General features: G+C 40.6%; 1 protein-coding gene and 1 non-coding gene across 5 annotated transcripts; one reads left to right on the top strand and one right to left on the bottom strand.

Annotated features, from left to right (window-relative positions):
- Positions 1-766: 766 nt before the first annotated feature.
- uspl1 (ubiquitin specific peptidase like 1) lies at positions 767-11,356 on the top strand. Of its 4 annotated transcripts, none has more exons than XM_034550036.1 (9): positions 767-908; positions 1,406-1,562; positions 2,672-2,794; positions 2,892-3,825; positions 4,430-4,540; positions 5,814-5,943; positions 6,644-6,769; positions 8,116-8,276; positions 9,274-11,356. In XM_034550036.1, exons 2-9 carry the CDS (start codon positions 1,437-1,439, stop codon positions 10,965-10,967), a joined length of 3,405 nt encoding a protein of 1,134 aa, XP_034405927.1. In that variant the 5' UTR covers positions 767-908; positions 1,406-1,436; the 3' UTR covers positions 10,968-11,356. The 4 variants fall into 4 exon arrangements, with proteins under 4 accessions (XP_034405927.1, XP_034405930.1, XP_034405928.1 ...); XM_034550039.1 differs by having other exon boundaries at positions 1,406-1,970; XM_034550037.1 differs by lacking the exon at positions 1,406-1,562.
- Positions 11,357-12,240: 884 nt separating this feature from the next.
- Positions 12,241-12,312, bottom strand: trnae-uuc. Its single transcript has one exon. It is a non-coding gene; the product is annotated as a tRNA-Glu (tRNA).
- Positions 12,313-13,565: the final 1,253 nt, after the last annotated feature.

The raw sequence follows: 13,565 nt of genomic DNA, 5'->3' as shown, positions 1-13,565 counted from the left end.
GAGGATGCCACATGCAAGAGGCGGGACTGGGTGGAGGGAGAGGTGTATGCACGTCTGTGTAAGTATATGTGTGTTGGAGGAGATGGAGCTATTTTAGAACCACAGTGAGGGACATATATAACCCCCCACCCCACCTGATCAACTTCATCCTTCTACCTCTCAAATGAATAAATCAGCCTTAATTATTAAAAAAAACAGATAAGTAAAAGACTCGATGAATGAGACATGTATGCAAGCTAGTATTTCAAAATAGAAATATTTCAGGTGACTAATAAGTAAATATGAAATATCAGACAGAAAAATTCCATTATGTAAATTTGTATCGCTACTACTACTACTACTACTACTACTACTACTACTACTACTATTAATAATAATTACAATGTTTTAAAAAGTTTATTGAAAATTAGAATACAAATTGAACATTTTGAGAAAAGCACTTTATATTTCACTCTCAAAAACATGGCATTCAGGTTTATATTTACCTTCTAAAATTATGCTTTTAAAGACAATGAATAAATACAAATAATTACCTTGATCATGAATAACGTTATTAAATGCACCGTATCTTTTATTACGTACTTGTTCATGTAATCGCACTGATTATTAGTCCCGGCTTCATAGATAGTGCCTTCTCAACATGAACAATAATTTGAGCACTGGCGACTGCAGTTTACCTGCACTACCAAGTGGGGGTCTACGGAACCTTTGTTCTGTCCGAGGGGGGGAAGACTAACGGTGCTGCACAACCGCTGCCGACCGGAAAACGAACGTTTCTTGCACGAACTGGCAAAAGGGTGCACATGGACTTACTACGCAGGCAGGCATTTAAACATAAATGCAGTTATTTGTGGATGGATTTCCCTGATCAGCATCATAATATCAAATATACTTTAAATTTTCTATCGGTACGTATCAACTTTTATTCACGGTAACAGAAAACGAGACTGTGGAGTCTGAAATGAAGGATTGGTTTAAGGCTAATATGTTAGCATGATAGCCGCCAAGTGCAGTGGCCGGTAGTTTCGGTCTTGCATGTAGACCTGTAGAGTTTATCTTAACATTACCTTTGACCGGTTTCAGCCCACGTCTCCGTAGCCCTAATGCAGTAGCCACTTATTATAAACGCGCCATTAAGCATCTTCTTACATGATTCTGTAGTAAAGTAAAGTGCATCTGCTGTATTGGCCTTTGTAGAAGCCTCTTAACTCAGCGCCATGCGCTGTAACGTTACATTTTTACATTAAAACGCTGTCATATAGTACACACTTTAATTGTTAAACACATATCCCTGTGCTTCACCATAGGTGGCAGAGTATACTGTAGCCGACCCGGTGGTCACACGTGTGCCCTTACATATGTGTCTATAACGTTGCCCTGTGTGCTGCTGTATTATTCTCCCCAGCTCCTCCGGAGGTGAGCCAGGTTGCAGTGACATGGTAATATTTTTTGAATGGTACTGGAAACCCGTGGACCAGAGGAGCAGCAGTGGTTTGCCAATGACTGGCGAAGACACTGGTTTGGGGGCTTTGGCCTCGCCACTGGTGGGGTATTTGGGAAAAGTCAGTAGAGCTCTTGTTTTCCTCTAACTCTTGTCACTTGCGCAAAGCTGAATTGTATTTGAAAGAAATACTGTGACTGCGCAGTACCAATCCAAATCCCCCCAAAAAACACAAATGGAAATCTTTGGTAGTAAAAGGCGAAAGTATTTGGCAGATTCTAAGCACGTCATGTGTGGAATCAAAGGGTGTGTGTGTATTATGAGAAATGTGTATGACAAAGAATATATCTATTATCTACAGGTTTGATAAAACACTCAAACTTGACAATTACTTTCAGTGGTTCTTATTCTTACTTGTATAACAACTTGTAAATCAACCAAACCATGCTACTTTTTTTGTTCCTATAATGCAGGGCTATTCAACTAATGTTCAGCAAGGTCCAGTTCGAGAAAATTTGCTCATGCAAAGGTCCGGAACATCACAGTAATGTCTAACTTGCCATGCTAACTAAATAAAGTACTTCATTTAAAAATAAATAAATAGCTTTTAAATTGAGTTAATTCAGGTGTATAGTGATGTCAACCAAAAAAGCCACAATATTAAATTATTCTCATAAAATGTGTGTGCAGGGACTAAATCTGTTATTGAACCACTTGTTTCTGCTCGGCCTCTCCTCCAGTCTCTCCGTCTGTATATCTCACTCGAGCAGCGATGCTTATCAGAATACGCATATTTGTTTGGCTGAGTAGCATCAAGTGATGTGGTTTAAATTGCATGTAATTAATCAGTGTGTTTCTGGACCGCTGAACAAGTCCTGGGTCCGGACTGCAGTCCGTCTGTTAGTGACCCCTGCTATAATGTATAGACAAGTATTTAAATGTGATTGGAAGGATACCAACATGAATGCTGATGACAGGTGGGGGAGAGTTGAAAGACATGCTTGAAATATGGCACTGAAGTTACTACATTCATCTGATGAAAATCTATGCAGGCTCAACTTTCATGTTCACCAATGGTGAAAAATAAGATGTATTTTTGTATGTATGTTCTGTAAAACTGTTTGATAACTTGGGTTTAATTATAAATGAGTGAAACAACTCAACAAAGTCTGTGGTCATAATTAACACCATGTTTCTGTTAACTTTGTTTTTTTAAAACTTTTGTAAAAGGTTCAGGAAAGAGCTGCTTCACTGGAGTATTGTCCCTGGTGTACTTCAAAGGGCTTGACCTATACTCTGCGCTCTTATCGCATCAACCTCCAGGAGTCTATCACCCTCTGCACAAACCCACAGGTTAGTCCCAGTGCCACACACATCCACTTGACCAGCCATGGTTATTGACTTTCTTTCCAGCTGCCATGTTAACATTTCTGTATCCTTTCCTACATAGTGCCTTTTCCCTCTGGTCAGCCGTTCCTTGGAGGATGTTTTGGCAGGCTTGGTTCCTGTGGAGCCCACTGTTGGGAACAAAAGAAAGAATGCCTTGGCACTGGAAAAGGAAGAGTTGATTAGACCTGTACACAAATGCTTGCGATCAAGTGACAGTCTTGGGCCACAGAGTATTACAGATGCACTTGTCAGCCCAGAGAATGGTGCGGTAAACATTGTCAATAATGGCCATCATGCAGCACCCAAGACAGAAGAGGGGAAGGTGAATGGATACAGGGATTCTCCACTTGCAGCGACAACAGGATGGGAGTCACTACAATATGAGGATGATGTTCTGGTCAAGGAACCGGAGATGTCTGCTTGTGCAGATGGTTTTGCTCCCCCTATATGCTTGACACCAGCTGGACACCTGCAGTGCTCATCAGAAGCCTTGTTGATCGCCGATGCGGATGAAGATGTGCTCTCTCCTCACCGTGGTGCTCCTTGTGCCTCAGAGGATGACTTCAGGCAAATGAAGAGTCCTCATGGAGTACTGAGCAGATGCTGCATTCTGGACCCCAAGCAGTCCTTGTCCACAACTGAGGACATTTATTCAGCTGAAATCAATACTCCATTGTTGCAGACGGAACAGAAATCACTGACTGCCGACATCACCGCATGTAAGGACATAGGAAGCACTGAGTCAGAAATGGATGGTTTGTCCTCTGCCGTGCTGACGAAGTCAGAGGAGCTTGTATCTGTTCAAAATCAACCTTTTTGGAGGAACAGCGACAACTTGTGTTGGCTGGACTCGCTGCTTGTTGCTTTGGTAAACTGTCAGAGCTTGAGAAAGTGTAAACCTAAAGATGAGCCTCAGCAGTCATCTGTCTGGCAGCTGATGAGAGGATATGAAGACGTTTGTGCTTCCATCCAAGTCCATCAACAGACTGGCAGAGGTAAGTTACACGGATGATCTACAGTATGCCTGAGTGTAATGGCATTTCAAAAGTCTGTGTGGTACAATCATCAGAGTTGGACATATTTAATTTCCTCTTTGCTTCTAATGTTCTTGTTTGTAAAATACACACATCTTGGACTACTAATGCCGCTTAGCTTGCCAGTTGTTATGGATTGAGTTGTCCAGGTTTTAAGATATTAATCCATGATAAATCTACTGTGACCTCAATAAAACTGAGGGGTTTGTGCATAAAAAAAACATTGACCATTGAAATATCACAGTGTGTTTTTTGTTGGGATAGTGGCAGAAGTTTGAGAGGTGGATACACCTACACCTGGGGACATTACACTGAAACAGTCTGCATTGCTAGATTACACAAGGGTTACATTTGAAATGTAAATCTTTTTTGTGTGTGATTGGGCTGAACTAACCCTGACATGGGCTTCAAAATTAAAATATTTTGGACTGGCACAGATATAATGCTGTCAACAGTGAAACATTACACGTCCCATTGACTAAAACACATTCAAAGCACATTTACAGCTGAATAATGTTTGTGTTGTCTTTACAATATAATGCAATGCATTTGTGTGTTTGTTAAGATGGTGCGGTTGGTGTGCCAAATCATGTGCTGCAAAAGGCTGATGCAGACCTACACTGTCTCAGGATGTCAGTCTTTAAACTACTGCAGCCCAAGCTGCATTGCAAATTAGGTAAGTTCAGTCAGTGAAAACATACTCAACCAAGCCGAGTATGGAAACGTGCTGTTGGATATTCATAACTACTGTCTATCTCAATTGATTAACACAACCTAGATGCAATTATAATCTTTTAATCTTGAGATGAGTTCAACATGTGAGCCTGCATGGTTTCAATGTCCTTACCATTTCCAGCTTGTGTCAGCCAAAAAGCAATGTGACCACATCTGAGTGTTTGTAAATGGAGAATCAATTTATAATTGTATTCTGAATGATGTGTCATATCTGAGGTTACACTTAAAATATTTTTTTTATAATATGTGACAAAAAAGGCTAGAGAAGAAATGTGGGTTGTTGAGTGCTACGTCATAATTCTGGTTATAGCTACTTTTTGGGTTACATTTTATGAATATAAACTTTTGAGCAATATAAAGAAGTGAATACTTCCATGTGAATTAAATATAGCACTAATGGGGGGCAATGTGCAAATGTGCCCACGCTACCGTGAGCAAGGGAGAGCTTTGAGCAAATGCTTTTCACACGGCGCTCCCCGGAACCCTCAAGCCTTCTATTCGTCAATATTAGATTTCATTTTGCCTAAAGCCACTATGTTACTAAACATTACAGCAAACACTTCAATGGTGCACTCGGCGAACTGCAGATCTCTGCCAGGTGTGTCTGCAACGACCACTGCTGTGTTGTGTGATTGAATAAATACAACCCACAATTGGCTAACCATTTTACGCGAATACAGATGAGCCATGGACAGAGCCCACTCACATCCGCACACACGGACGCAAGTAAACACGCAAAGGCTGAGATCATAGGAAGGTTGCAAAGGAGTGGTCTGTGGTTAAATAAAAGCTGGTTGGTTTTTACCACCTTGATGTATCCTGCTTCAGATATTTTGCACAAATCCCCCTTCAGATTCTAAGATTTCATATCAAACCATTAGTGATGGGTTTGGACATGTAAACCTTGGATTTTGCTTGGCTCAATGGAAGTGAGAAAACATGGTGGCTTTCACTGTTTGCAGACTGAAAATATAAAAGGATGGGCGGGTATAGTGAGGGGGGCAAACAATGCAGACACAGTTAAGATACAGGCAGGTGACACGCTATTCATTTCAGGTGTGCTGACACACGTGATCTCTGTAATTCCGCCCATGTCTCATCCACAGATAAAGTTCCTTTAAATGACCGTGAAGTGGAGAACATGCCTGCATCTGCTGTCAGCACTCTTACCCGGGACGATGCGCTAACTGCTGCGCACGTGTGCTGCTTTTCAGGTCAGAGGGAAACTCCGGTATTTGCCATGCCGCTTCTGCTGCAGTCGGACTCGTGGGTGGAGCCTCTCTTCCAGTCAACCTTCCACTGGGAGTTCAAGTGCAGTGAATGCAAAACCACCACGAAAGAAAGGTAATAGTGTTGCTGGGCACAAATACATTGTAATTGGATTACGGCCCACGTAGGTTTGTTTGGAGAAGGGAATATATGTACTGAAGACAAGTTGGTATACATTCTGGGTTAATAAGTGTCCTTTTTTCAATCTCTTTGCACTTTGTTTAATTTATCCAAAAGTGATTGTGAATGGTCTCCAGTACTGTCTTAAAACTTTATTAAGTTTAGGTTATTAGCGACAGGTTTGATTGAGAAAAACGTCCAGTAAAGCCATTTGAAGTCTGTACAGAACACTGCATGGTCATGTTTTGGTAATATGACGGGAAATTATGCTCCCACAAGTCACTTTGATACTGGGATGGCTGTACAAAGTGTATATTATTGACTACGGGGCAAAGCATTTCAGCACTGATTTAGTAGATGGTTCAGACAGTTTCAGTGGGACACTGTTAGTCTTTCTTTATCGATGAGAAAGAGTTGAACACATCAAATGATCAGATACAAATCAGATGGCTGTTATTACAAATACCCAATCCAAATGAGTAGATGATACAAGATCAACCGGCGATCATTATAATGCGGATATCCCAGATACTACGACTAATATTCAGTTGATGTGTGAAAACCACGTTGTACGGAAAATATCATTATTCTCTGATGCACTGATCTTTTGTGAAACTGTATAAATCCTAAATGTATTTCTCACTGTACTTCTCAGGGTTATAAAAACTCTCCCCACCTTCACAAATGTTTTGCCTGATTGGTGCCCCCTTGATGCAGTCCACTTGGCCCCGTGCAACATGTGCTGCCAGAAGAATCAGAGGAGGACGATGAAGCTGGAGAGGTGTGTGTGTGTGTGTGTGAGAAAACAATGGGAAATTAAGACCACTGTATTTTTGTGGTGTGATTTTTCATTTTAGTTTCGTTTATTAACTGGACCCCCATTAGCTGGAGCACAGGGGGTGTATTTGATTACTATGTCAACGAGGGATGCACTGATCCGACTTTCTCCGTCCCGATGTTTAGCCGATACTGAGTTCCGATCTAATACTAGTTTGATTAATAAGCTGTATGCCTCACTGGTGGAGGAGACTGGGATCATTCGTTCATGTTTAAGGCAACATTAGGCCTGACTTTGAAAAATAAAGTGTTGGCGTTCTGTTTGCCTCAGCTCAGAAATGTGTCAAATATCAAGTCATTTTCATCTCCTGCTGATTTTAATTTCATCTCATTTAGACTATTGCATCTCCCATTACCTGCCTCAGTAAATCATCTATCTCATCTCCAGTCTTAGCATATCTCCACTGGCTACCTGGATTCAGAATGGATTGTACTGAATATAGCTCGACCTAGCTCCGAGCTATATTGCTGATCTTTTAACTCTTCATGAGCCAGAAGGCAGCCTTGAATCTGTAATAACAACGCGGCTCTTGTGGTTGGTTGTTCCAAACTCAAGATTAAAGGTGATGGTGCTTTCTCCATGAAAACGCACGTACGTACATTGTACAAAAACACAGTTTTATAAACAGGCTTTTATGCAAGACGTGTTGCTGCTTTTCAGTTTCTTGGTATGTTAAGCACTTCGTTTGAAGAAAAGAAGTGCTTCATGAAGGTTTTTATTATATTCTGAATTCTTATTTCTTATTGAAATAATAAGCTGTTCAACAGTAATTTGGTAAAAAGTCTTCCAAATTACAAAGTGTAAACCTTTTTAATGCAGCAACAAATTAGTCAAAACAGACCACGGTTTTACGTTCAAGTATATGTATCTATGGGCCCTTTTGTCACTGTTAACGGATCCAGCTTTTTGAGTCGCTATTGATATCCAGTTTTGGTATCTGTTCATCTCGAATAAAGATGCACAGACAATATTAGCTATTGTATGACGACTAAATTCATATATGACCAAAGCAGCTTTCGCCTAGTCGCCAGATTCTCCTCAACAAAGTCAGATGTAAGGTTATAAAATTACAAACCGTTTGCTTTCACAGCGACTCCAAACATGAAGTCATTAACTTTAATTGTTGGCCCTCATGAAATAACTAACAAATGATTACGCAACACTTGATATTGTCTGAAATTCTAAGTTGAATGTGTAATTTTGCAATGTCCACAATTAAATGTTAAGCGTCCTTCTTGGGCCTTAACCTTTCCATCCGTTTCACCAGACTTTTGCTTTGTTTTGTTTAGTGTGCCTCCAGTGTTTGCGCTGCACTTCGTCGAGGGGCTTCCAGACAACGATGTCAGAACATTCGCCTTCGCCTTCAAGGAGAAGCGCTACTCGGTCACCACCGTCATACAGTACAACCATCAACTCAAGCATTTTGTCACCTGGATTTGTAACTCTGATGGTAGGTTTTCTGTTTTTTCCACTGATGTGACGTGGAAACTATATTTCTACAATTAAAATGTAGGCTTGCAATGGCAGCCTGACTTCCATGGTTATACCTCATTTATTGTATTTAGTTGTATCTATTTTGGACTATTTAGCTCTAAAATAATGGCAGTTATCACAGTATTTCTACATGGAGCACTGAACTGAATCAGAACAAGATGTTTTGTTGCTTCTCTGAATCCATCTTAAAGCTACTTTGCAATTGGTGTGAAACCACACTTGGCAACCAGGTGTTTGTCACAAATAGTTAGCTGATAAATCACAATCTTTATTATTGCTTTTAATGCTTCAGAAACAAGTGGTCTTAAATCTTCATCTTGAGTAAATATTTTGCAGCCCAATCAAATTGTTTACAGGATATTCATTATAATGTATATAAAATAGGGTGTGTACAAAGGCAATACAGTAGTCAATAAATATGAGATATGAGTTCACAGATAATTATAATCGCTCCAAATCATTGTGGTGGTGGCTTTTTGGCAGTTACACCTACCGTCTACGGGCATAATATGGGTTACAATCGTAGTTTTTGTCTTTATTCAGCAGTGCATTAAGTGTAAACGTTTCCGTTCTTACTCTGAAACTCCTGCTATGGTACCAAGCGTGAGTACAAACAAAGCTTGAAGGTTGATATTTTTACTCTGCATTGCAGTTTGCCAACAGCACATTGTGCTGGACAATTCATGCAATGGTAATGTGCAGAGGACTTCAGCCATTTCGGGCTTGTCTCAGTCCTTTATAGATCATGTGCTCTGTGGCTTGTTAGGCAACTGTTTTTTTAATGATTATTATTTACTTATTTTATTAATTCTGTTTTAGTCTAAAATCTGTTCTGCCGTATCCATGATCTTTCCCATGTGCTGCTGCCTTAACTCCTCTAAAAGAGATAGTTGGTCTCAGTGAGACTAGTGTTTTTAGTTCTAACCGTGTATTGTCGTACCTCTTCCTCACAGGATCATGGCTGGAATATGACGACATGAAACATCCGGAGTGCAAGACCCATCAAAAGCTCTTGGTTCCTGCTCAGGAGATGCACGTCGTCTTCTGGGAGGGGAAGGAGGATAAAGAGCCTCGTGTCTGTTCTCCCTCTAGCACATTTGCTGAATCTCCCCCATCTAAAAATGTGATGAACCCCAGTCAAAGGCACACAGACTTAACAGCAGACACACTGTTTTCCTGCGGTCCCGATCAGTCTTTTCTGATGTCGCACGACGTCACCGACATCATCGGTGCACTCTCTGTGTCTGAAGACCGCAGCAATGTCATGGACACAATGGTTGCACCCGAAGTTGATACATCAATAGGTTCCACGACCCTGCTCGACACCTTCGAGGGCCTTTCCCAAAATGACATCATTACACTCACACTTGAAAAAATTGATTCAGAAATGCAGCCTTTAAACGACAAGGAAACTCAGGAGTTGAGTGTTCCCAGCAGGATTGAAATACTTGACTCCACCCCGGATAGCTCCTCCGCTGTAATAGGCAGTGAAAGGTCCCACGACACTGATGTTGAGCTCCCCGCCGCTACTTCGTCTGATTCTGCGGATGGCTCGTCTAGTGATCCTACGTTTGTGCCTGAAGGTAGGAGAGGACGGGGTAAAAGAGTTGGCAGAGGCAAACCAGTTGGCAGAGGCAAACCAGTTGGCAGACAAATGGTTAAAAAGGCTCAGCAAGCGTCCCCTGTGTCCTTGACGGATGCCTCCCCCCTGTCCACTGGTCAGAAAGGTCCACCTCAGAACGCCCGCTGGTCCTTCCTGCTCAGCAAACACCCATTAAACCAAGTTCACAAGGCAATTACTAAATCTGACCCCATCCACACACCCACCTCAGTCGCACAAGTAAAGCCCACTCCTCCCACTCATTGTACGCCCGAGCCTGAGAGAAGACCGCAGAAGCCTGCAGGATTCTTCCCAAAACCACAACTCAAGACAGAAGACGGTGTCGGTCTCCCGCTAAAAGCTGCGGAAATGTACGGTGGATTCGGTGCCAAGAGCTCAAACGCCCGAAGTGTGCTCCTGTGTCCGGCTGTTCTCAATGGCAAGTCGAAGCCGTTTCAACCCATACCTTCAAACCAGCAGACATCCCTGAAGACCACTGCAGTGGTGTCTGGTACATTGCCTCCTTTGCCTGGAGCAAAGCGGCTTCCTGAAATATCCCACCCAAAGAAACAAAGCAGCCAGTCCTCGAAGCTTCCTCCCGGTCTCAGCGACACAGACGCCCTCCGGTACAAGCTGATTAAGAAACTGAAGGCAAAGAAAAAGAAGCTCGCAAAGCTGAATGAAATGTTGGGCCTTCAGGGGGGGGCCAGCCGCCGCCCTGACAGCACTGACCTGGGCTCCCCGAATACGGTCACCTCCAGCACCTACGACGGCTCCATCTGCGCCGACTTCCTCTCGGATCTGCTTTCGCCGGCAACGACCGCGAGCAATCTTTCACCAGACAGCACCGGCTTCCTCGAGATGCTCACCAACGGGCATGATGGAGCCGACCAGGTGGACTGTGGGGTCAATGCGGTCGGTGCAGTTACCCAGACAAACGCACCCAACACTGAAAACTTCCTGGAGGAGTTTCTCTCTCAGGCTGTGGCTCAGGCACCGACTGAGATGGAGACAGAGGCACTTAATGCACTTGAGCTTTTCGTTTGAGCTCTGGAGGAGTTGCTTGTCTGCAAGCGCCGAGCACAGATCACATCAACCTGCACTTTTGGTCTCTTGGGGAAAATGTTGCAAAAGGAACTGTTCCACATAAAGATGCAAAGTAGGGAAATCTATTATGTTGTATTCAATTAGATGGGTTAATAATGTTCAAATGCATGTTAAGAGGTGGAGTTGGTTGAACCATAGATGACATTTGTATACCATAATATTCTCTGGCACATTGTAAATATTGTTAGTTATCGGGTTGTATGAAGCAATGGTGTTTACAGCCAAAGCTGTTTGTTTGCCTTGTTTTGTTATGTACTTGTCAACTTACTTGAAGATTTTCATGAACATGATTTATTTTTTACGTGTCATTTAATAAAAATTTTAGATGACTCTAGTGTTTGGTTTTCATTATGAAATTAATGAAAGTGTTTTGTTTCAGCCTCGTAAAGGAATCAATATGATTCTCTATTTGTGAGCCACACATTTGCACATATTACAAACTACAAGGTACTGGATGAGCAAAACTGTCACTGATAATGATGCACGTATTGTAACTGAAATATGAATAGACTTGTAAAATTAAAGTTGGCTTAAGAACAGAAGAACAAAATTCAGCATCATTTAGGATACATTCAATCAGACATCAAACAAGCGTTACCTCGTCCATAATGTGTTGCAATCAGTGATACCATGTGAAAGATATTACAAAACAGTTTAACATTTTAAACAATGAATTGCAGACTTTCATTTAAAGAAAAAACATCTGTATGGTAAAAATGGAAGTTTGGTTACCAATGCAGCTCAGATTACAAAGTAGAACCAAATCTGGAAGTATGGTGTTAAATATCGAGAAAACCTAAAAGAAAATTAAGCTATTGAAATCTCCGTTTTCCTTGTTGGCAGCCAAACAGGATAATATAATTATTGCACAATGACAAAGTTTAATATCTAATTTCTGTATTGGTGTAATTTTGTATGTATTTTCTGTATTGGTCAACAAACATGAAAATAGGTGTCCTGTAATTGGACAACTTGCATTTCATGTTGATTATCAGAAATGTACATAGTCCTATACAATCTAATTAAAATAATCGTAACCCAATAGGTGGTATTGTTTTACCTAAACTATCCCCAAACGTTAATGGATTGAGGGACCCAGCGGGACTAGTTGCAAAGTTAGTGGCATTTCAAGTCAATATTTTTAAATACAATGATTGATGGGCTTCACCACGCCCATCAACAGTCTTTTATTTCACAATAGAAAAAACGAATGTTCCCATACCGGGAGTCGAACCCGGGCCGCCTGGGTGAAAACCAGGAATCCTAACCGCTAGACCATATGGGACACACTGGTGCTTCAAGATTATTAGTATTTTTAAACAAACCATAGACACACGCATACGCCTGTAGATCTAGTCTGGTTTTCACAGCATTCATGTACGGTTTACATGTATACTTGTTTTAAAGTACAGTTATCTGTTTGTTATTTACCATTTTTTTTCGAAAAAATTATTTAATTTTGAGAATTTTTCTTTTTTTCTTTTTTCTTTATCCTTTATTCATTCATTACTCCATTGTATAAATAATTGTAACTGAACATTGTGGCTATAATGGTATTGATTTTATCAATAGAAAAAAATATTATTTCGTACAGCTTTTCAACATTAAAATTGTGGAGAAAATTCAGTAAAACTAGACCATCAGCGGGGTAAAGCAGCTGCATTACCACTCAAAAGCACATGCAGGTGCTGTGTGACTGTTGGTGGGCCAAGCCATTGAGACAGTTCTATTAGCTCTATTGTACGTTAGTTGTACAATAGAAACCTTTTTCACAGCAGACCGTGGTACAGGGTAACATTTATTGAGTGCTTTACTTGATTATTGTATTTTACACTAGATTCTACTACATTTCAGAGGAAAATATTGTTCTCCTTTATATTTATATGTAGAGAACACCCACCGGAGATGTCACTAAATGTTTGAACACTCAAGTTACAATATGTCTGGACGCACTCAGAGCAGATAAGACTAGATAAGGACTTGGGTCACACATGACACATAGACGTGAAGGCTGTCTATCACGTTTTATGACCGTAGATTGCTTTGTTTCAGCCACATTCCTGAGGACATAGAGCACATACAAGTTTTGCTGTGGAAACTGAGCTTATGTCAACACACAGAGTAGGACAACTCAACGTACAAACTCTGCAACATCTAGTATACAGTTGGATACATTTTTGCTAACTTAACCCTCAAATCCTTGAATTATTTGTGGTTTATTCAACTTTGTAAAATCAGCCATGAGCTCATTCATTGGACAAGACTTCTGCTCTGTGCATGCAACACTGCATGAGAGGGTTTTATGGAAGTGATGTGTATATTTATCATTACATCCAAGTGTGATATATATATATATATATATATATATATATATATATATATATATGTATATATATATATATATATATATATATATAACGCATCCTTATATATATATATTATATTATATGATATATATTTATTTATTATTTATTTATATATATATTTTTTTTGCACGTAATTCAATGCTTAATTTAAGCTGGCAAAAGTTAAAGATAA

This window comes from Cyclopterus lumpus, chromosome 14 (genome assembly GCF_009769545.1).
Source record: "Cyclopterus lumpus isolate fCycLum1 chromosome 14, fCycLum1.pri, whole genome shotgun sequence".
In the NCBI taxonomy this organism is placed as follows: domain Eukaryota; kingdom Metazoa; phylum Chordata; class Actinopteri; order Perciformes; family Cyclopteridae; genus Cyclopterus; species Cyclopterus lumpus.
Note: the sequence above shows the minus strand (reverse complement) of the source record. Positions and strands in the feature narration are given on the sequence as shown.